This window comes from Phalacrocorax aristotelis, chromosome 17, assembly GCF_949628215.1.
Source record: "Phalacrocorax aristotelis chromosome 17, bGulAri2.1, whole genome shotgun sequence".
NCBI classification, from domain to species: Eukaryota; Metazoa; Chordata; class Aves; order Suliformes; family Phalacrocoracidae; genus Phalacrocorax; species Phalacrocorax aristotelis.
Genome location: NC_134292.1, coordinates 2,324,879 through 2,349,743, shown reverse-complemented (window position 1 = coordinate 2,349,743; position 24,865 = coordinate 2,324,879). Strand labels below are relative to the sequence as shown.

The following is a 24,865-nucleotide window of genomic DNA, read 5'->3' as shown; positions in this document are numbered from 1 at the left end:
CTCAAATTACAGCATCATACACAGCTGAATACATGCTCATTACCTTATTATGGCCTAAGAGGGAGATCTTGCAAAAATTGACCCATACTAAATCATAACACCTGACACTAACACAGTCCTGAGTGCCCGAGAACACTGCTCTGCACAGGACGGGGGTGAGAGACAGAAAAGCATTTAGCTGCTTGTGGACATGTAACCAGTTGAATTCTGATATAACTCGAGATGCGGACAGACGTCACCTATGAAAGTACCAACAAAGAACAGTTAGCCCCAAGGAGTTTAAACTTTCCCTCCCATCCTGCAAACACAGTGTTTGTAGCACACACCAAAATATGAGAGATGGCCAAATTTGTGGCTACAAAGAATATGGAGACTCCCTTTTTACATGGAGTCCCATGGAGAGGACAAGGGGAATGGACACAAGCTGCTCTTGGGGAGATTCCGATTGGACACGAGAGGGAAATTTTTCACAGTGAGGACAGTCACCACTGGAATAATCTCCCCAGGGAAGGGGTTGACTCGGCCACATCGGACACTTTTAAGACTCAGCTGGACAGGGTGCTGGGCCATTTTGTCTAGGCTGTGCTCTTCCTAGAAAGGTTGGACTAGATGATCCCTGAGGTCCCTTCCAAACTGGGATTCTGTGAAGATAACGGCAATGGCCAATAGCAGATCAAAGGTCTGAGTGAACAAATAATTCATTAACAAGATAGAAGCTATTACCTAACACTGCAATATAGACCCCGCTGTGACTTCCAAAGCACCCCTAGTACTAGAAAAATCACCACACCCAGTACCTTTTCTAGTCTGGCTTAGGTCTTCAGACTCCACAAGCCAGCCTGAGGCAGGGTGATCAGGTCAGACGAGTGGCAGATGAAAGAAGGGGATTCCTTCCCAGGGGAAGTTTAATAAAGGCTTATGAACATGACAAACACAGCCAGTGCTGAGCTGTGTGCTCAAGTCTGGAGATAGCACGAGATAACTGGTAAGCAGGGAAGCCTCTTTGAGTGTGTGTGCTCAGCACATTTCCTACCCTCTAAGCTCCTGCCTCCTCATTGCTCCCTACATGAAACACTGCTATCAGACATCCAGAAACTCATCTCCATTCCCTGCCACCCCCTCTTTTTTTTTTTTTAAATCAAAGGAGGCATCTGCTTTGCAGCTTCCAATTTAGAAGCAAGTGTCTGGCTGGTAGAGGGACATTCACATGATGTTTTGAACATGGACAGAAAGGTAGTAAAGGGCCACAGTCTTCAGTCACTGCAATGGCTGGAATTTGCGGGATCAGGTCAGGGGAACAGCAGTCCAACATCACCACAACAAACTAAGGCAGAGGACACTGAATGCCTGACAGAGAAGGGTCAGGATGAAGTACAATGCACTAGGCAGTACATAGAGGACATGCCTTCTATAGTCTAGTTCTCTATGAATTGTGTGTGCTTCATGATTCAGTTCCCACTACACTCACCTTCCTGCCCTGACGATCCTTCCAGGAGATCCAGCGCTCTCCATTGCGGCTATAGTCAAGTCGGTAAGCACGGGCAAATTCTTTGCCTGTGGCACGGGCGTGCCGTCCCTGAGTCCCAATCAAGGTGATGAAAAAGAGCTTGTGCAAGTCAATTTGAAGGAACTGTACATCTTCTGGTTGCAACAAGCCAGCTGGACACCAGGCTCCATCCCCCTCTTCCCTTTGTAACCTGAGGGGAAAACACCACATAAAAAATGTCAGTTTCAAGGATGCAGCCTTCCCAGTAACTGAGGAAACACCTTGAAACTTTGAGAATTGGGAGAGAGAAACCAAATCTGCAAGCGAGACCTGACCACTGGCTACCAAATACCTCTACCCTTTGGGGTGATGGTTAATGGAGACTCTCAGAGTCCTGTAGCCAGTTTTGCTCTGTTCAGAACAGCTCCCTCAGTTTTGGTATCTTTCATTAACCGTTAGAAGTAATTCCTTTCCCTGACATATTCTTCCATGTCGATCGGAAACAACTATGCTGCTCAGCAGGTAATTGCATACTGCATGCTGCTTTTAGGACCTTGCTGGTAAAGCGCATACTCACTTCTCCTAAACCCCCCCACAGTAAGGCCTGAACCTCTGCTTGACCACCTCCTACAGCTCTAGCAAGCACAAAAAGGAGCTATTTAAAAAATATATTTTCCAAAGAAAAGCTCTGCTCTACAAATTACTGTGGGTCATCTCAGCACCCTTCCTCCAATTCAGGAGAGTTGCTTGTGCAGGACACTGCTAGGTGTATGATGTGAAGGTTTCTGCTTTAAATTTCAACATTGTGGTACCAGCTGCAAAGATTAAGGCTTTTATCCTTGGAGATTGTATGCCAAGTAGAGTGCTGTAGCGATCAGCAGATGGAGCCACTAAAGGAAGCGCTGCCTTACCTAGGCTTCTGTCAGCTCAGCCAAACAAGCCACAAGGTGGTGAGAGTTTTAAATACGAAAAATTTATCCAGACACAAAAAGACCACGTGGGCTTTTTAGCAACAGGAATTTCTTAGCAAACAGCAAGCCTTTGAAGTGCCCTAGACAGCTATCCCAACTCTGATGGCATCAGAGAGTACCAGCCTCCATGCATCACGGCAATACCCAGAAGGAAACACTGAAGGTTAAGGCACAGGCTAGAGACGATTTTTGTCTCAGGTTGGTCAGCTGTTTGTGCAAGACTTTCTTACAGTGAAGTGGCAAGTAGAAGAAGTTATAAGGCAGGAAGAGTGACTGAAATGATGGGGACAGACATCTGCACAGGGCAACTGTGACCTCTAACAAAATGAAGTCAGCTAGAGGGTGCCTTCATGTCTTCACCCTGTGGACATCCAGCTGCCCTGGCAAAGATGATGGTAACAGATGGTAAGTGATGCCTGAAGTATTTGCAGAACTGCAGATAAGCCATACCTTGGAGAACAAAACAAGTCTCCCAGCTTTCAGACCCACAGGCTTGTTCAAACTCCATTAAAGACACATGACACTTACCATCTTTGCTCTACCACAGACTAAGAAAAAAAAAAATCAAACACTAGGAGAATTTTATTATTTTGGACCAGCCAAATTCATCATAAAAATATATGAATCATAGTTAACCTGAAATTTATATCTGGCTTGCACTGAACTGTAGGAATGTTTGATATCATCATTATAAACAATTCTAAGGAAAGTTACATTTGTAAGCATTTTGCAAATCATCATTTAGTAGCTTTAAGAGAAATTAAACTACAAAAAAACTGAAAAGCCAAGCTTACGGGGAAGACTGTAGTACTGCTTGACATTGAAAGAAAATCTTTTGGCTGCTTTTTATGAATTCCTTAGCTCTGCATTTTGAGTCAAAGTGGACACAGCCCATTTCCTCAATATGATGCTGTTGAAAAGTTCATCCTCGTAAATGATTTCCTATAATTTAGTTTAAAACGCTTTACAAGAATCCCAAGGGCACCGTCCCTAGGTGACTGGTAAGTCATAAACCCATCAGAGATTTATTCACAGAACTATAGGAAGACCAGGATCGGAAGCAACCTCTTGAACTCTCTAGTCCAATCTCCTGCTCGCAGCAGGGCTAACTCCAAAGCTGCAGCGTGTTGCTCAAGGACTTGCACAGCCACATCCTGAAAAAAAATCTCCAAACAGCGAGACATAACCATGTCTCTGGGTACCTGTCTGAGAGTTCCACCACCTCATTCTCACAGGGAAGGCTTTTTTTTTTTAATATTGTTTCAGAATTTCCTGCATTACAGCTCGTGACCATGACCACTGCCTCTTGGTCTTGCACTATGCACTAATTAGATTTAATACGGAAACAGTGAACAAGCTAAGCAAACTTGAGGCTGCTTTAAAGGTGAGGGAACTTCTTCCTCAATCACATACTAGATATCTAGAAGAAAAAAAGGATTATTTTTTTTTTTTTTTTTTGCCAGAGATTAACTTACCGTGCATACTGGGGTCCTGTGGAATCATACCACTGGCTGGAAGCAGTGATGTCTTCGTCCCGTATTGTCCCTTCATGCATACCCAAAGGGTAACGGCATATAGCTGAAAATGGGAACAAACACAAGGAAAAAAAATATCAGTACCAATTCCTTCTAAATCACCAGACAAGTTTTAATTAAAGGCTATCAAAGCCTAGGGAATAAACATGGTAATGATAAAATACAGAATGCAAATAAAGAGGATGAAGTAATTACCACAAACTGAAATAAGTAATGAAATACATTCAGAGTTAGCACCATTCAGCAGAGTTCTGGCAAGGCAAAAAAGTTTACAAAGAAACATTTTAAGAACATGAAAGCCAAAACCATACTAGTATTAATGGCTGCATGGACCTATTTTACAGTGAAAAATTATTTCTCAATAATGATTGACATAAAAAAAGGAAGAATTTGTTAAAGATTTTCCTTCTTTTTCTGGAATAAACTAGATGCTTGATTTGCATTCAAATAAGAGCAACTATTATTATTTTCACCAGTCCAGTAACAAGTGAGAAATGAAACAGCTTCTATTACAGATGACTAGACTAGCTTATGGAAACGCCTGCTCTGCTGTGTCGCTGCAGGTTAGAGCTTACATTTGAGCCCAAGCCCCTGACCATCCTGGTCTGTTCCCTGTCTCTAGCCTCAAGTGGAGCAAGCATGTCTCTCCAGGCATGAGAAAACTCTCACACTTGGTGCCTCCAGGGAGTACAGACACAAATGGCTCAAGCCACGCTGCTCTACAAGCTCAAGAGAACTCAATACACCAAAGAGAGTGCAGATGTAGCTTAAAATCCAAGCTGGCCAAGCTCTCTCCCCTGACACAAGTTTTTAAACAAGTCTTGGGATATTAGAGATATTTCAGACAACTCAGAGTCTTAATGTATTCATTAAGGCTCAGTATTCAAGACAGGAGAGCAATATATTTTTGTCAGACTGACATCAAGAGCAGATTGAAGAGAAAATTACATGAGATTAAATCATGAAACAATCAGAAGACAAGAACAGTCAATGGAAAGTGGCAGAAAAAAAAGGAAATGGACTTTTCTATAGATATTTGGCCTTTGTCCTCTGAGGTCACGGCAGCCCCATCACAACAGCCCCAGCTCCTCCCCTGCCTGCAGGGACAGAGGCAAGTGCCAGCACATGCTCCAGTCACTCCGGAGCGGCATGGCACGCGTGCCGGTTGGCATCCTCGCTGCTGCGCTGCCTGCTGCCATACCAGCAGTTCTGCCTGCCTTTCCCTCAGCAAGTGCACTGCCTTGGGCATCTTCCTCATTTCTGTCTCAGCACTGCTCCTCTTGTACCAAGCCTGGATAAAGCTGTTCACCAGGTTCAAAGCTAGAAGGAAAGACAGAGGCATGAAACCCACCTGGTTGTTACCACCATACAGAATAGACAACCACAGGCCAAATAACTACCTGACAGATTTCAATGTAGAAATGTTTCGCAGCAGAGGTTGTTTCAATAGGGTTTGGCTGCAGCTGTTGTCAGGTACACTATCAACGAATGTGTGATGTTCTATATATTCTTAAATAGTCTTATAAAGGACATGGGAGATGAGGTGACAATGTTTGTTGATGATACCAGATTATTTAACATAGAAAAAGGCAAATTATGGGAATACATACAGAACTAACTAGAAAACACCATCACACGATTTTCTGTATTCATGGTCAGACGCCAGGCAGATATGGACTAGAGCTCTTACTCCTTCCTTTTCCCATCAAGAGGAAGAGAAGGCAACACAGATGATACAAAAAGATCAGCAGCCTCATCATTACAAGAGAGATCACAAAAGAGCGAAGTATGACAAAGATCATTTATATCCTAAACAATTACTCACTGTCTCTCAAAATACCAGAACCAGGAAGCATCAAAAGATCAGGTAGCAGAGTTCAGAAGCATTATTTGCATCCTTAATCTATTAAATACTCCAAATGCCAAATATTCACACGGGTTCAAAAGTCCACTAGACAAACTCACAGCTACCACAGGCAAATACACAAGTGCTAGCTCAGAAAGCTCCTAGGCAACAGACCGCAGCAAGCCAAGAGCATATACTGCCGTGTGCTTGCCCATCTGTACACTCTTCCAGAACCAGCAGGGATAGGACCTTGCTGGAGTCAGGGCACCAAGCTGGATGGGCCTCTGGTCTCACCCAGAACATCCATTCACATCTCTGAGGTTCCTTAAGAGGCATGTTTACAGAAAAATTCACTGGGATACAGCTGGTGTCTGGCTGGCATCAGGCATGATGATTGTGGCTGCTGAAAGCCAACCAAGACCTCTAACCCTGCTGTGATACTGCACAGTAAGCTTAGTAAACCAAACTAGCCTTGCCTGTCTTCACTCTTACCTGTCCCACCACAGACCAGTACAATCTGATCTATTGCTGGAAAGTTAGTATGTTGCTGAACTATGAGTATATATCTGAAGATTTTTCCGAAAGGGTTGAGGCATCATCTGAAAGCAGAAAGCATTTTTGAGTTCCTGCAGTGGGAGTCTTGTCTGGTCACATCTGATTAAAGGTCAAGTGCACACCCCACAGCAATGCCAGACAGAGACCTAGCTAGCTGGGATGGACTCTGAGGGACCAGGACATATTGCAACCCTGAACAAAGCTCATTCATTCACAAACCCAGGGCTGGCAGATGGAAGCCAGTGTGGCCCTGCCATCGAGGGATGCACTCCGCGAGTGGCTGGGGCTATCGCCAAAACAAGCATCATGAGGCTCTCACCAAAATGCACATCTTCTCAAGCATAACCATCCTTGGGTTCTGTTTAGGTACCACCAGGACTCCTGCTCAGACATCCCTGACCCTTTACTATGCGCTCAGGGACACACTAACCTGCCACGCAGACAGGATACATAAAGGCTTAGAAAAATGTCACAGCTCACCTCTGTTAGTGAGGTCAAACAACAGATGCTAGGCAAACTCACTGCACAGGATCCTTCCTACACAGGTCTGAAATCATCCACAAAGCAGACCCTTTGGTTTAGAAGGCGATGCAGGAGGTGCTCCAGACCACTCCTGGAGCAGATCAGGAGGTCAAGATTATCAACGAAGCCCGTAGGCATCACGGCCAAGAGGCATCAGCCAGGCTGTGGGTGTGCTGGAGTCTGGGGGGGAACAATAAGGCACGGCCCCTTGGGACAGAGAGGCAGCTGAGCAGCTGTGGGAGCTGAGAATGCAAAGCTCCTTGAGGAAGTCATACGCAGAACTGAGAAGTGTAAGCGATGCTACATGCTTATTTATTGATGAAAAAGATTACTGCAGGAGGGTGGGACCGCAGCCCTGCACTCAGAGCCCACCCGACCTCCCAGGATCCTGTGGTGGGGGAAGCTATTCCTGCACCTTGGGGTGGGCTAACTTCTGAACTCAGCACCATCAAAAGGGATCTGTGTGTGACTGACCCTCCAGCTGTCATCTTCCATCTTCTTCCATTAGATTTAACCATCAGAACCAGACAGCAACCCCAGTTCAAAGCTGGACACGTGGGGGGTTGTACAGTGCAGGGCATGGCTGTGTAACGGAGCACAGGAGTGCCTGTTGAGCTCCCCCACAGGCTTCGCTTCACTTCTGGCTCGTTGCAGCTCAACCTCAGACCTCTGCAGAGATCTACAGGCCAGAGCAGGGTCAGAGCCAGACACAGCCGAAGGGCTCCAACAAACAGAGCCAGACCCAGCAGAGCAAACGATGGCCCTCAGGGTAGCACTGCTGCCTCACCACACCTTCAGCCAAGCTGAAAAAGGATCAGACTCTTATTTCACAGGCCATCTCCAGCTCAAGCCACCTCATTACAGGGGTTTTTGCAATATGTTGCAGATCATGATCTTAACTCATCTCCATCATGATTATAACTTGCCAAATGCCATAGGATAAAAGGTCATGTCCTCCACAGGGACTCAGAGGCTTGTATCCCTATCTCCGCCCTAGCTTTGTGCCAGGTAGGGTTTCCTACCTTTCCTCCCACACCTCTCTAGAACCTCTCTGCTGGTTGGACAGCTGTATCTTATGCTTTGCTAACTGGTAATCTACTTTCCACAGTGAGCACAGTATCTCTGAGCCAGACTAGAGCCAGCTTTGTTCTGCAGGCCACATGGTCAAATAGATGAAGGCTCAAAACAGGCCTGCTGAGAGCACGGGCCCTCTGGGTGGGCAGAGAAAGGAGTATATCTATGTGCCTGAGCCCTCCTGGGACTGTCAGGAGAGGTGTTTCGCTCCAGTACAGCTGTCAAGTAAGACTGGCCAAGTCAGCCCAGAAGACAACATTCAGGGACTACGGTAGTGATTACGTTTATGTGCATTTGTTGTGTTTATATGCAGTCACCATGAGAGGGCAAAGAAAGGCTGAGAAGGAACATATGAAAGGTGGGAGATTGAAGTCCTCTCCCAGCCTGGCAGCTCCCTACCAGGGTTGACTTCGGTGCCAGATGGCTCAGGCAGTGAGGCCAACAGTAGCATGCAGAAGATCATGGTAGCAATCGGAGGCGCTGCGCAGTCAGATGGGTGTGAGTCCTTCAAAGACAGCAGCTGCCATCTACATTTCTGAAAGACAAAGCAAAGAGAGAAGATGAAAGTCCTCCAAAGACAGGACTTCTCTGTGCTGCAGACTTGCTCTATTGCTGTTGCCTCACGATAGATTGGGCAATCTTCCATGCCTTCAAGAGTGCCTTGACCTCAGCCCTACTCTGACCCACCATCTGATCAGAGGCTTAGTGAAGAACTTACGATTGCCTGCCTACCTATACCTTCTCTAAAGCTACTAAGGTATTTCAGCTTTTAGGAGCTTAGCTGCCATGACTACTGCACAGACATAATCTCTTAACTGCTCTTAAACAAGTCCAATGCAAAGTCCTCTCTCCCCCATCGATTCTTCACTTTTATTATATTAACAAGTACTGAAGCTGCATCTACAATGAACCTGGATAGTCCAACCAGACCCCCCAAGTCGGGCTTATCGACCCAATGCACACCTCTACCTGCACCAGCAGTCTACTCCAAGTAGCCAAGTGGGTACTCTGGAACTTGTCACACAACCTTAAGACGAATGTCTAAAACAGGGTGAAAATAATCTCTCCCTACATGTCTACATTGCTGCCAAGAGAGCATGTGCACTCACACATGCAAGCACACTTAATTTCCTGTTTGGAAACAAGAAAAATAGCAAAGGGCTTAAGTGCTGGCAATTTCAGTGGAAAGCCATGATAACACCTAAAGGTCGTATCAGCAATGTTATGTGAATTCTTCGTGTCCTCATTCCCTACAAAGAGCCTCAGGAGGCTCTCATCCTGGAAGATCGCTTTACAGAAGGCAGGTTAGAGGCTCTCTCTCATATTGAAATGTCAGGCAAAAAGAAAACAGAACAAATCAATAAACGAAACATTGCCAGGACCAGAGGGTGTTTGCTCAAGAATTCTCAGACTGGTAGTAAAATGACAAAATTGAATGTTAGCATTTGTCAGTAAAGGAAAAGATGATAAAAAACGGACCATCACTATGCCAGTGCCTACATGCGTATAAGAACGACAGAGCATCAGATGCCATTAGCTCAGAGATTTGTAACAAAAGGCTGTATTTTTTTCCACCCAACATAATTAAACTGTACAAGTCACAGCCATGAGTTGCCATAGATACCAAAACAATTGGACATATTCACAACAGAAAGATACACCACGGCTTCTTAAATCCGAAGGTAAAACCTTTGGCTCAGGAAATCCCCCAGCCACAAATTGCTAGGCACCCAGAAGCTAAATCAGGGTCAGAATCACTGAGGCTTGCCCTGTTTTTATTCTCTTTCCTAAGGATTTGCTACTGGCCATTGTTCCTGCTGGATTCCATCAGAAAAGATGGCTCTGAGCCTGAAAAACAACCAAGGGCCTTCTTGGGAAAAGAGCCAAATGCTCATGCAGGAGGGGAAACTAATGATCGGTGGATGCTGCCTGGCAGTGCTGTGCCCAGCCATGCGACAATGCAAGCAAACCCCAAAGCCCTTAAAATTGTGAGGAGCCCTCCTGCTTCAGCCACCTCTAGTGCACAGCATGAGCGCCCTGGCCAAGGCTGGGAGGAGGGTGACCACAAGGTTCTGTGATTTTGTGGCATCTTGGGTGGTGAGTGGGCAAAAGCAAAGCACTGGAGAGAAAAGGCAGCCCATATCTCAGCAGGAGGGTCTGGCAATCAGAAAAGAGGTCTTAACCAAGCACCCTCAAGCTGTGTGTGCATCCAAGCTCATCTTTCCGCCCCCTGAAATGGAGGGGGGTCATCTCTGATGCAAACACACCAATTCCCACCATCCCATGACAGACTAAGTACCACAGAGCAGAGGCTTCTTCTAGCCCATACAGAGGGAGATTTTCTAAAGACATTTTTGCAAAGTTTGACGACAGACCTGGTGGATGTTAATCTATGCAGGTGATTTGCTTAGGGTGCCCCAGAGGCTCCCAAAGCAGGGCTCGCAAAGGCAGCTGCTGAGAGTTCAGCACTAGAGCACAGTGTCCTCCCACAGGACACGAGAAAGGAAAGTAATTAATATTAATGCTTTAACCACATTCCTGGTGGAGGTGATGAGAAACACAGCAGACAGCTGTTTGGTGGTATATGGGGTGCCCTGACCATGGCCCAGGTGTCTGACTGCCCAGATCAGCTGCACTATGTGGGTGCAGCCTGGGCTAGAGAAGATCCCTCTGCTGGGTCCTCATGCTGGACCAACCACTGAACAGAGCTGCAAGTTGCTGAGGAGACCCTGGCAGGAGAACAGCAGCTTGGAAATATCTCCCAGGTAACTTCTCAGCTGGAAGTTTAAAAGCTGCCTGCTGTACTAGAGCCCTCAGATGGCAGAGGAGGAGCATACACGTGTTCCATGCCCTCATCACCCCCTTCAGAGCTTAGAAACAGAGCCTGGCAAACAGGCATCTGTGAAGACATGGGCTAGCACCAACCGAAACACGCTGGGACTTCCCTCTGTAACAGGGTTAAGAAAGAGGGTGGCCAGGCAGCACTGAAATAGCAATCATTTATGGCTAGGTGAGGACCAGAGCCTGCTGTTGAAGCAAAAAAGAAATGAGAGCAACCCCAAACATTACTGTAAGTGTACAGGTGATTTGGCTTCTCATTTGATCCAAAAGCCCAAAGAAGGATCAACAGCAGGGAGGCATATGCCCAGGCATCTGCCTGTGGTGGAGCACAGGGACAAAGGAGCACCTATCCCCTGCCATCAGCACAGAGCCCGCAGCCCAGCTGGCATCGGCTACCACCCCCACTGAAAGGTGCCAAGCTGAAACTTAGCATAAGGATTTTGGCATTTGGCATTAGAGTAGCTGTGCTAAGTTTCTCTTATCCTCTCAAAATGACAAGGCATGACAACAGCCACCAATGTCACAGCAATATAATAATGTGCTGTGTAACACAAACAACAACATTATCTCATTTGACCAGGTACACCATCATTTAAGTGCCCATTTGCTTTATGCAAAGCTCACACCATGCTCTAAATCACACCTATTGTATTGCCACATAGCCAGTCCGTCATTGAACCACTTGAATGCAGCAGTCAGAATGTAAAAGATAAGGGGAGGGAAGGAGGAATGGGGTGGAAGGCAGACAACAGAAGCCACACAGAAGTGCCCAAGCGCCACGTCAGCTCCTGCCACTGAGCCAGCAACCAGCGCTGGAGGCAAGGTACGGGTCCAGGCAGCTCAGACAGCTGTCCGTCCCACCCTATCCTGCAGGCAGTACCCTGTGAACTGGGGGCTTCCCAGGACTTGATGGGTATGTGGAGCTCAGCAGGTCACACAAAACCAGTGTGGCTTGGGGGAACTGCAAGGCAAAACTGGAAGATGTGGCCACAGAGGCCAGCCTGGCCTCCAGGAGAGGAAAGGAAACCTTCAGAGCTGGCTTTAGAGCTCACCTGTCTGCAGCAATGTGCCTATAAAAGTTGGCTTTGAATTTGGCCCTTGCCTAAACGGTGTCCAAGATGAGCAGGATGAATCCTCTCGAGATGTGCCAACCTCCACTGATGACAAAGGGAACCTAAAAGGCTGGCCTGGACTAGCCTCATCATTCCCAGGTGGCCACGGTTTGGTGAGAGAAATTCTCACCTTTCTGTGTGGCAGTGGCAAACTATTTCTAGCAGTTCAGCCCTACGCAGGGATGCCAGCAGCTGGGTTCAGGCTGTGCCGGGTTTGCTCTTCCCACCACACTTGGTTCCCAGTCCTGGACCACAGAAGTGCATGTTTGGGAGTTCCAGGAGGGGTGCTGCACACAGGGAGCAAACAGTGCTGTTTCTCATCTTCTAGTGCTCTCCAGCAGCTGCTGTTATCTTGAGCAAGGACACCAAGAATGTTTTTCACTCCTGCCTCATCATTTAGAGGAGCCTCAGCTCCACTCAGGAGCTCATACTGACCGAAATCGCTGCTTGACGAACTACTGATGTTGATTTCTGCTGAGTTTAAGTCTCAGCTAGTAGTAGATTGGATTTCCAAACTGCACATTTCCAAGTGCTAGAACACGTTGGAATATACTACTAAATACAAGCCTCTGTACAAACTGCTTGGAAATCAACGTCCTAACGATTTTTTTTCTGGGTAGAAGACTCAATACTTTTCTTTGTAGCTCTTTCAGCTGCATTAGAGTTCCTTGCTGTACTCATGCCTTTCTTCCTGACCTGCCCACACATACACAGAAAGTGCCAAAATTACAGCACAAGCCCCAAACCAGCAAAAACAGGATTAGCAACATCCTCACAGAGGCAAGAAAGTGTTAAACTCTGTTCTCGGGACTGAATGGATCAAGTTGCTAATTGCTAACAGCTGGCTGCAGGAGAATAAAATCCTGTTACAATCATTGTGAGAGAGGGAAAAAAAATATACTTGCTGAAAAATAAGAAATGCAAAAGAGGGCAGTTTTTCCCAATATACCCAGCAGATACCACATCTCAAAAGCCAATCCATCCCTCTGCTGAGAAACAGCTCACTGTGGCCCTGTGCTGCGCAGCACGGGGCCTGCAAGCAAAAGCTGGGCACAGTGGGCACAGGAGGGAGCTATTCTTTAGTGACGTGCACGAAGAAGGTGGGACTTGGAGCTCCTCCACGTACTGTTCTCCCTCCAGAGATCCATTACGGAGGTCTGGCATGTTTGCAAGCCCCTCTAGATCCCAACTGAAACAGGCATTTGTTTTAACTGGTTCCTTTGCAGATCATTACCTTGGAGTGGGACCTTAGGATTTGCTGCAGGAATCCCATTACAGATGCCCAGCACCATGCCAAGAAACTCCACGGTCATGATTGAGACTCATAGCTGTGTGTATGATGCACTCCATCCTAAATCCAAGTATCCTCAGTCAAAGAGGACTGGACGGTATCTCCTAGCATTCCTAGAGGAATTCAAGGAGGAAACAGCAAAGCTACTAAGTCAGACTGTATCTGAAGCTTGAAGAAATACAAGCTGGAAAGTATGATTTCCATTTTTCTGGCTCCAGAATGATGGTGGAACATTTCTCTCTGCCTCAGAATTAATCTGAGATACCCCAAACCCAGCAGTCTGCCTCTGGAGCGCGCACTCACAGGCCATGCAGCTTCAGTTTGGGCCAAACTGAATTTGCTGATGAAAATGCTTAGCAAAAAGGATTCTAATCACTTCTTAAAACATTTTGCTTAGTTTACAATGCAAATACTTCTTGCTGCTGCTATCAATTTTGGGTTTTTAAGAGGGCTTTTAAGCCCCAGTCACCTCCTCCTTATAAGTTCCTATTTACCATTAACAAAAGATCCCACCTTTGCAACGTAGCTAGCATCGTGCTAAGAGTGCATAGGGTCAACAATCTTAAGGAAAGGCAATATCTTCTAACGAAACCGACTGCCCTAAGATTGGAAAAAGCAGAGCAGGGCTGCTGGCCTGAGGAGACAGCCACCTCCAGCAGAGCTGCTGGCGGGTGAAGGGATGGGACCAGTAAGAGGACAGCCATGCTGCACGTGCAGGTGTCCTGCGAGAAGGCAGCAACCAGTTTTGCCTTAGGTGAACTCAGAGCAGGGTCTCTATAGGCACCCCTAGATTCAGCCAGCAAGGTAGCACGGGCAGAGGTCTCTGCACAACACATGGGTTGCACCTGGACAAACCAAGTACAAAGAATCAACACGTTAGACAGTCACAGGGGAGCTGGGCAGGCCCAGCAAAATCCTGGCATGAAGCACAAGGCTGCAACAGATACGGGCACCAACAGAGATGGCCAGAAAGAGCATAAACCCACAGCAACATTAGGAGTGTGGTGGGGGACACAGGGCAGGAACAGTGACACCACAAGGTGATGTCCAGGGCAGGAACACATCTGGACAGATAAAAGCAACCAGATTTTAGGTGAAAGGATTGGGTTAATCAAGATGCATGACAGCGCAATAGGAAAAGGAATAACAGGCTCCAGCGTGATCTTTCTGGTAGCATTAGGAAACCTGTCACAACAAGAGACACAAAAGAACACACATGGGGCTAAGAAAGGGACAACACATGGGAGTGGGACATGGGGTGGGGACAGGGACACCACAGAGCTGGGTCTGAAGCAGTGCAGAAGAATGGGAATAATCAAGGCCTGGGTGTATTTTGTGGTCACCCTCTTGATGGGTGGGTGATAGGACCGCCCTGGGGCTGAGGAGGGTTTGAATCTCGTTTTTCAAATTGTAGCCAAATATCTAATGGGGCCGTTATGAAAAAAAGTGACACCTCACTCTTGCTTAGGAGAAGAACAGCAGCATTCTAGTCACTCATGAGAGCGCCATTTAACGCTGGGAGAAGGTTCAGCCCATGGACCCAAGCATGAAGGAGTGCCTTACCTACAGCCTGAAGAGAAGTACAGGTGTTTTTGTAGAAGTGCTGGAGATCCACAAATCCTCCAGCATTTTCCCATTGCCTGTTGGCCAGTCCCACAGGAGTGGGGTGTCCTCAGTTTGTGAAACTGCACAGAGCACTTTTGTCTCAAAACCAGATTTTGAGATAAATGAACAAATGTAATTTAATCCATCAAAGTAACCAGGTCAAAATGAGAAACCATTAGAAAGGCAACGCCAAAGATAAGGAAATGTAATTCATTGTACTAACAATGGGTCCTTCTTAGCCCAGCTAAGCTGCCCTTCCCCACCAACCCTAGGGCGAGGGTAGTCTGTGCTTATCTCAACTGAGGAACCTGGAGGTACTTCCCATGACCCAGGTGGACCCGCAGGCGCGTCGCGGCTCTACACAGGACATGAGCACATGCTGTCCCTCAAGAATCCTAAACTTAAATCCAGCAGCAAGGTCAGGGGAAGCTTCACTGCACTCCAGCGAGTCCTCCAAAACACAGGTTCCCTCAACTGAGGGGCAGCCTTCAGGCTCCAGCCCTTCTGTTTCTGTCTGACAGATGGTACAGGGAGGGCAGAAGTGGCAGGAGAACAAAAGTTGTGCACAGACAACAAGTTCCTATTACCTCCTTTCTCCTTGCCCAAGCAGCAGTGATCACAGTCCCTTACCAGAGCTTCCTTCCCACACAGAAGGGGCACCAGACAGCACATGGCACACTGACATTGTCACTCTATTCCTTACACTAACATATATCTCAGCTTTTTTTTTCTTGAGGAGGGTGGTTACTTTTTTTTTTTTCAAAAACTATCCTTAAAACATATCAACTACAAGTTAGCAATAGTCCTCTCAAGACCTACAATCTTCCACTGTGAGACTCTCACATAGCAACCATATATATGACATGTTAACCACACAGATGACAGATGGAGTATTAAAAGCACTCAATCTAAACCACCTTCCTCCCTCCCTGTTCTCAAGGGGCTCCACCATAACCTTTTACTTAACTGTACTCAGACTTGCATTCAGAAGGAGATCAGGTTACTCAGTCGCAGAATTATTCAGGCTGGAGGAGATCCTCGGGAGAGCATCTAATCCCACCTCCTGCTCAAAGCAGGGTTAGCACCAATTTCAGAGCAGCCTGCACAGGACTTTGTCCAGCTGGGTCTTAAAAACTCAAAGGACGGAGGCTCCCCCACCTCTCTGGACAACCTCTTCCACTGCTTGACTGTCTGCAGAGGGAAAACTTCACCCCTCCTTATGCCAAGGCAGAACTTCCTGTTATTTCAGTTGATCACTGTCAAGCCTCCTGCCACACACCTCAGTAAAGAGCCTGTTTGTCATCTTGATAACCTGCTCTTAGGTATCCCAAAGCCTTCTCTTGTCCTGACTAAACCACCCTGGCTCCATTAACCTCCTCAGACAAGCCAAATTTTAGTATTAGGTTACTTAATACTTTCTCCCAGGCCACCATTCTAAGACCAAGGCTCCACCCAGGCACTGGGGCAGCTCTCATCAGATTTTGCTGAGACTCCCACCAGCTTCTTCACGGGCAAACTAGGAAATAACTGACTCTGCCCCATACTGACACCAGGGCATGGCTAGAGCGCTACTCCATGGCCCTCTGTTTAGGGACTGCATGGATCACATTCCTACTGCTAACTATTTTTGAGAGGTGTCCGGTGGCACTTTCTAAATCAAATTATTTAACGTAGTACTGATCGGCAAAATGGAAACTGAGACGCTGCCACCCTAGCACAGCAAGAGGGCAGGGACTGATTACATCAACAGCAAATAAAGACCAGATACCACCAAAACAGCTCAGGAAGGTGTCCCTCAGTTCAGAGCCCACCAGCAGTGGTGAGGTACCCTAGTAGAGCATGAAGGATATCCCAAAGATCAGACCCTGCCCAGGGTAAGGAGGACCTGCCTTCACCGCTCTGCCCAGGAACTGCCCCAGGGACCCGATGCACTCCTGCTCCCAAAGCAGAGCCTCTTCTGCCTCCTGGGAGCAGCAGCGTTTGGTCAGCAGCAGGTATATGATGTCAATGCAGTTACTTTTGGCAACCGGCACAGGAATCTCATTAAAAAAAACCCACAATCTGAAGACTTTTTGGACGTGATCTGCTTTCCATCAGCAGTGCACATGGATCACTGAGCATATTCTTTCTTTAATTCTACATTGATTTACTAAGGCACCAGCTTCCCCAGACCTCGCTCTGGATAGAGGTTAGTCCCAACTGCCTGTTGGGTACCTGCTCCCACTCTGTTTTAAAACACTGCCACATTTATGTTTTCCCAAACCTCTGGACCTCCTTCAGTCTTCCCAGATTTATTACACATCAGCAGCCGGGATTCAGAAAGCTGCTTTGCCAATTTGTTTTAAACAAACAGGTTCCAATCTTGCTCAAATTTCAAAGACTTTAAAATGTTATCTTGCGTTTAACACCCTCCCTCGTTACCAGTGCAACAGAAGGCATTTGATATCCTCACAAAGGAGCATACATCATCCAGCTTCTCCCCAAACACAGGACACATTCTACTTCTCAGTATTGTTATTAGCAATCAGTTGGCTTTTTTTAACCTTTCCCAGCAATATAAACACCACTGATGAAATTTATTTATACAGATATTAAAATATTTCTCACTGCCATGCTCTTGCAGTCATCTTTAGCTTTCCTTATTAATAGCCTACCTTCCAGAATACCTAGTTTACAGTAACAGCTACTTATCCACAAAGTTTTTGGTTTTGGGGGTGTTTTTTTTTTTTCAAAATATTCCTAGGTGATTCTTTTTAAAAGATAAAAGATGACTACTGGGACAGACTCTTTGCAAAACCAGAAGTGAAGCAAACAAAGTCGTGTACAGCAGCATATAGTCCCCAGCACCAAGCTGAGAAGCTGCTGGTTTTTGCCAGGGTGGAAGCCAAATTCTAAGATATTGTTCATTGAAAAATCAAATCAGAAACACTATTTCGGAACATCTACTAATTTACCCGGCAATCTCATTTCCTTAGAACCATCACAGAAATGCTGGGACTACATTTTATGAGTTTTATAAAATGTCTCTTCATATTCATAAAACAAGAATTCAGTGCACCTGTCACTGGAACAGTGACCTTGCCCTTAGCTTGAGGAGCGCTACTGGCTCTGCTGTAACCTCACCAAAAAATGCTTAGAAGTATGAAAAGCCGTGCCATGCATCTATAAAAAGATACCAAACTGGACGAAGCTCTTCCAATATCAGAAAGAATAAAAAATTATCATCACTTGCTGCATTCCACAGAACAAAATAACTCCAGATACCAAAATGCAGCAAGCGGAAAGCGTTCCTGCCCTCCCGCAGCACGCTGGCCTGAACCAGCGGGGCCAAGGCAGCTTCTGTCCTCAGTGGCCACCATTTCTTCGGAGGCTGAGCAGAATGTGCATCAGTGCACACAACGGAAAGCAAAATCGGGGTACACATGGCTGTTACATTATGCTTGAGCAAACTACCACACAAAGCGGTTTTAAAGTTTAATTTATGGAGCGCCTGGCAAAGAGGGGAGCAGTGAGTGGCAATACTTATGGATCAGCTAAAATTGCTGTATCAAGCCTGGAGACTCCAGTGAGGATTTTCAGGCAGCTCCAGCCATGTTCTGCTGGGTTTACTATTTACTAGTACAACTCTACAAGATAAAATTTAACTTCTCATGTACAGAGATGAAATTTCAATTAACTAAATGTTCCAGCAAAGTACCTAGCATGACTATAGACAGTTCAGAGAAGATCTTTGCTTACCACAACATATTTCAAGCAATCAAACCGAATGTTTTGCTTATAAACAAAGGAAAAGACAAGAACACTGAAAAAGCTCTAGCAGCATTTCAAAGCTATGGAAAGCCAGAATGGCAGATTCTGATCAAATTTGCTCAGGACAGACTAGTAATAAGATTTAGCAAACAGAGGTAGGTAGGTGGAGGAAAATACTAGAATTGTTGAGGCAAAGAGGAGAGAAACAGGAGACATGAGGGAAGAAAAAAAGGAGTATGTAAAATAACGATGCCTAGACAAAAAAAAGAACCCATTTACCTCTTTTCCATATTGAAAATGAACTGAAATTAAAAAACAACAAATTAAACTGAGGAAATGAAATTCCATGGCATACCATGCACATCAAGCCTCTGGGACATATTGCCACAGAGCAATGTGGGAGTAATTCAATAAAATATTGGAAGTGGATCTACATAATAGGAACATCTGTGATTCCATTAGCAGAGTAAAAGAAAGAGGATATAAATTTTAATCCAGCCAGGCATAAGTAAACTAGTAATTAATGTGACCAGAAGGTTATCTCCTACACAGGCAGGATATTCCACATTTGTCCACATTCAGGCTCTTGGGCTTTCACGTGTAATGTGCCAAGCAGCCGCTGCCTGCGATAAGTTGGGTGCCTGAGTAGGTGGGCTGTGATCTAATCCAGTTTGGCAAGTTTTGTGTCTGTGTATCAAGATCGCATTTCAATTTTCGGCAGCTTATTGTGCAGCTTCTCAAAGAGAGAAACAACACTATCCACCTTTTCTTTTTTTGTAGCTGAGATTATACTCTGTGACACAAAAAGGGCAGATGAAATTTCAGCCAAACTCATTAAATAAATACCTGTGGAGCAGTGAGCAACCCTGGAACGCTCTTGTGGAAACACGGCTATTTTGGAAAGTTCTCAGCACCTGAAAAAATGTGTGTACTGGGGAAATAATCAGATTTTATCTGGAGGGGCTGCTACTGGAGAGCCCCATGGTTAACCCTAACAGCAAGGACTCTCAGAAGCAGCTTCCTGCATATTCATACTCCCGTGTTTTACACTAAATGTGAGTCTGAGAAAGTTTGAAAGTGACAAAAATTGCAGTAGGTGCATCAGGAGGAGACAGGGAGGTCTGCTTCTCCTCAGAAGAAGAGGTGGGCAAATGCAGGCTACACGGCGCCACAAAACTTGCACGGGGCAGGAGCCTCTGGGGCTCGGAGGCTGGGAGGCGTGTGCCCCCCCCCACCCCCCCCTTCCCACCATCCCACCATCCACAAGGAACTTACTGCCAGCCCCAGTTTTTGCATATCTGACTCAGCCCCAGCCCTGAAACATTTCAAGCAAGTATGTCTGACTGAGAGCTCAAACACCATGGACTTTCCCGGAGAGCCACAGCCCCAGAAACCACTTCTGTCTGGGAGAACACCACCATCCAGCTTCACATTTCTACTCAACAAAAGATCCCGCAGGTCCCAGAGGGCCCCGGGCATGCAACACTGCGGGAATACCCATGGTCTGCGAACGCTCCCACAGCTGCAGGAGGTAGAACAGGGCACAAAGAGCCACCATCTCCCTACCAGCCCAGGGAGGGAAGCCTTCACCTCCCAGCAGTACCACCTCTACAAACCACCCTCCATTTCCAGCAAGCCCCCAAAGGCATTTATGCTTCAGCCAACGACAGAAATGCATGGGAGGAGAGCTGATCACAAGCTGAGAGCCGAGTTAAGCTGATCGGACCCTACCTGCCTTGCCCAGGGCCTGCCGAGCACAGGGAACAACTGCCATGTCTCTTTTGAACTCCACAGGTTGCGCCAGGCTGTAGTTTCGACATTCCTTGCAACTTTCCACCAGCACACATGATATGTTCAAACTTGAATAACTCCTCCCTTCTCCCTCCCTCCACTCACACAGACAGGCCCAGGAGATGGCCCTGCCTCTATCATCCCAGTTCCTATAGCAACTCCTGACCGAGCAGATGGAAACAGAGCTGTTTTCTAGGCAAATCTGCCTTCTTGGATTCCTCCAACTCTTCCCTGCTGTTGGCCCCTCCTTGCTCCAGTGCTCTCCCCAGGGGCTGCTCCGCTGGCACTTGGCCCAGACTTTGCCTGGAGTAAGGCCAAGCTTTGAATTCATTTAGTAAAACCACAACATAAAGCAGCTCTCCTGCTCAGGAAGCAGGGCCCGTGTAGTCCCAGGGGCAAGCCAGGCCCCAGCACGGCACTGCAGAGCCAGCTCGCACCTTCTTTCTTAACACGGCTGCCTGTGCTCGCAGGAAAAATCCCAGCAAGGGCATCGCCACACCATGTTCCTCACATTCATTCTTCACTGGGCTGTGTTGTCCGTGGGGGAAAGGTAAAAAGCAAAGACGGAACTAGTCATTTATTAAGCAATTCCAGCCGACAGAATGATCGCAACCAAAGAGCCAAGCGGGGCACTTCTCAGTCATTTGAAATTGCAAAGTCTTTCCTGGATGAGGGAGAGACCAGCAGTGACACCAGGCTTCAACGCATGTTCATCACAACAGCTCACCCCTGTTTGCTCTCCTCAGGTTGGGGTCCCACAGGAGTGAAGTTCACTACTGCAGCTGTCAGACAATGTGCGACATTGCATTCATTTCCTCTTCACTTAAAAATATAGAAATAGAGGAAAAATACAAAACTCAATATCAGAATGTGACACTTGCAGGGAGTTAGTTACTAAGGGTGACAGTGGGAGCCTCATGGGCAGGGGGCATTGCTAAGGCTCCATGGTGGTAGGACAAGCACGATTGTAGCAGATGGAGCCACAGGAGCCGCTGACAAGGCCACAAGGGCAAGCAGGCTGTGGGCAGCCTGGGGAGACCACCCACACATGCCAGTAAGACAAAGAGCACAGCCACAGGGCTGCAAAACCGCTCTTCAGCTGCACAGCCCTGCAAAGCCCTTCCACCTCCAGCACCGGCTGCCACCCCTGCCCTTGGCCAGGCTCCGCTGCAAAGCTACTGCCGGGGCCACCGGAGAGCCCTGGAGCGTGGGGGCCTGCAGTGGGCTGGGGCCATGTTCATCCAGGTGACGAGGCCACTGGGATTTGAGAGAAACGTCACTGGTATAAGGCCCCAGTTAGGGGACCAGCAGCAGGGACCACAACAGCAGAGGGAGACCAAGGAGTGGAAGTACTTTGCCGACTTGCCCGTTGGGACACACAGGTGCTGGCCTGCCTCTTGCAAGGAAGGTGCCAACAAAGGAAGGGCTGCGATGTCCCGTTCAGACATCCCAGCAGGGGTAAGCATCCTCCTGGGGCCAGCAGGGCAGGGCTGCAACAGCAGTGCCGGGGTGGGAAGTGGATGCTGGTGTTGTACAGGACTGACACTCGTGGTGACTCCACAGCAGGAGGCCGAGAAGTGGAGATGGCAGTGATTCAGCCCATTCTTCGAAGACTCCCATGTGCTTCAGCAGGCCTCAACCAGGAATCACAGCAAAGCATCAGAAGAAGCAGGTATTTTGGGTATTAAAAAGAAAAAAGGGAAGCAGACATGAACCATGCTGTACCCACACTAAGCCCCAACTGGAAAATAAAGCTCTGAGCTGTTAAGACACAGTCATACGTGCAGTCAGATGCCACCTTGCGCCCATCTTCCCCCTGCCTACTTACCCCATCTCAGCCACGCAATCCACCTCTGTACCGAGAACAGAAAACTATTTACTTCCCCCCTCCTTTGGGTAATTTTTCCATGTTTGAGTGTGTTAATCAGCTCAGAGGGATGGGACAATGCCTAAGGCTAGTATATGGTTTGGGACAGAAACACATGACCAGCAGTAGGGTGGAGGTGCAAAGACATGAGACCTCTCCCTGCTTGGGAAGCCCTTCTCCAAGAGGGTGTTACTGATTCAGATAACGCACTTACAAAGCACTCTCCTGCCAAAATAAGGGTGCCCGCCCGGTCAACATAATGACGCATGAGGACCAAGCTGGATCACAGGCCTCTTGGGCAAGCTGGGATCAAAACAGATTCTCTTTGGAGGACACAAGGCAGTTTGTGGCAGAAGGTACCTCTGCACATCCAGGAATGGGGAGCCCAGAAGGGACATAAATAAAAGCATCAAAGCAGATGCACGTCACAAAAGCAACATCAGGGGTCTAGAGGAAGCTTCCCATTCCCCCGTGGCACTGGGAAAAGCAATGGCCTAACTTGCAAATGGATCTGAAGAGCTCCTTTCCCCAGGGAAGGACAGTGCTGTGGAGGCACAAAGCACTGCTAGAAAACTGCTGATCTTGCAGTTAGACTCACTGTTGCCTTCAGCACTTCAACACAGAAATAAGCTCTCTGCTGGATGCCCTCTGATGTAACTTGATCCCGCGGTATACATTCACTAATCAATCTAGGGATAAAGCAAAGCAGAAAACAGTCTTATTTTCACTGGAATGAGCCCAAATATGCACAATAACAGATCCCACTCAGAGTTATTACAAACTAAAGTACTTCAGAGCGTTTTGCATCTCACATCGCAGAGGGAGCATACTTCTGCAATAGCATCAGCGGTTCTCAAATTGTGTATTTGAGAGACTTCCTAATGACCTCATAGCAGCACATGTGACCAGTAAGTCATCTTCTCAAAAGACTAGAAATAACATCAACAGACCCTGTTTTGGTTTTGTACAGAACAGCTTTCTGCAGCATGAGCAGGTTTCCAAACGGCGAGGGAGCAGAACCAGCTCAGGCCGGGGCTGTCATTTTTATAGTTTCTCCAACAGATTGTGTTTGGCTCCAGAACAGATCAGACCAATTAACAGATGAAGACCCATTAGCAGATACTAAATTCCATATACCGATATAGACACAAAAGCTTGTTTATGCCTATACAGGACAATTTTGCAGTTTTTAAGGCATCTATATGGTATTGTGAATCCCAGAAGTATTTCAAAAGCATTCTAAGAGCTAAGGGGTCATCTTTCAAGGCATTATTTTCTATTTGGTAAGTGTTTCAATGGGCTTAAAACCAGATTTTTTTTCTTCTAGTGCTTGAAAAAAAAAAATCTGCTATGCTGAGCAGCAAAGCAGAAACTTGAAATTCGTAGGTGATGAACTGGTGAGCTGCTTACACCGAAACTGAAGTTGCCTTTTGCTGTCCCAGAGCCCCTGCGTGATCAGGTGGCACTGGGAGAAACCAACGAACACACACCAACTAGCATGTTGATGCTAAGTTGAAGACAACTAGATGAACAGCTAAAAGACAGGCTGACTGCCTTGAACACCTGAGCAGCTCCCTCCTCTGTCCTGAGCACAAAGTTCTTGCAGAAGAAAAGCTACATCATCACATTGTAGAAATGAATGTCAAGAGAGGCATGCACCAGACCTGTGCCTTGTGGCCAGAGCATTGCCACAGTTACCAGCTGTGATATAGGAATATATATCCAAGCAAGAATAAGGAAAACACCAATTAGACCACCACCTAAAAGCTTCTTCTGACAGGCCCCTCCTGTAGCAGCAGCGCAACAGGCTACTCCAGCGATGTTGCCAGACCAGCCATCCTTCTACAGTGGCTCTGCTCTGTGGTCCTTATACTTCTTGCCTTCCAGCCACCCTGGTCCAGCTATAGCAGGACCTCTACGTGCCTTTATCCAAGGCCTCAGCAGGGTCCGGTGGGTGACCCCAGCACACCACCAGTGCCTCAGGCAGGACCAGGACCTCACCTGAGCAGTGTCCAGCTAAGCAGCAACAAAAGAGCTGAAGAACATGGGACTAAGGAGGGTGGACCTGTACACATTCAAGCTTTTTATGCTTTCAGTGAGAGGCTGTGCAAGTCAGCTCCTGCCTTCACCTTTCCAGGAACTTTTGACGCAACACAGAGGCCTGCTGTAAAAGTGCTTTATCCCCAACAGCCCACTTCTGCCTTTACCCAGAGTCTGAGAGCACGTTCACTCCCACCCTACCCCAGCTGAAATATCTGCTCAGCCTAGCTCTCCTAGTATCATCCTTCTACTGCAAACAAATCCAGCCATAAAACTGGGAAAAGAGGGAAGTAGGACAGAGCTTGACACAACGGAGAGGGCAAGTTTGGACATGTACATAACATCCTCTGAGAAGTACCGACAAACCACCCGCACAGACAAGGTGCTGGCTAGAGCTGTACTGCAGGATAACAGAAGGCTGAGAGGTGACACTATAGCACGTGCGGTGACATATACAGACACCTGATGTGGGACAGACCCTCCCCAAGCAGCATAAGAGACAACAGCATGCAAGGGGAGCACTCACCCTCCACCACACACCTCCCACCCCATGCCAGTGAAGGCTTTCCTGCTCTGAAG

General features: G+C 47.1%; 1 protein-coding gene across 9 annotated transcripts in view; it reads right to left on the bottom strand.

The window, feature by feature from the left end:
• Positions 1–24,865, bottom strand: part of LOC142065847 (discoidin domain-containing receptor 2-like) — a 63,132-nt gene that overhangs the window by 25,874 nt on the left and 12,393 nt on the right. For 2 of the 9 annotated variants that reach the window (XM_075112532.1, XM_075112540.1), the window contains exons 2-5: positions 22,845–22,935; positions 8,389–8,524; positions 3,933–4,035; positions 1,469–1,697 (exon numbers count right to left, since the gene is read on the bottom strand). In XM_075112532.1, coding sequence (XP_074968633.1) covers positions 1,469–1,697; positions 3,933–4,035; positions 8,389–8,524; positions 22,845–22,935 — 559 coding nt within the window. Of the gene's footprint in view, positions 1–1,468; positions 1,698–3,932; positions 4,036–8,388; positions 8,525–19,434; positions 19,503–20,319; positions 20,441–21,106; positions 22,014–22,844; positions 22,936–24,865 lie in introns of those variants that run through there. The other 7 variants (XM_075112536.1, XM_075112534.1, XM_075112533.1 and 4 more) reach the window with 6 other exon arrangements.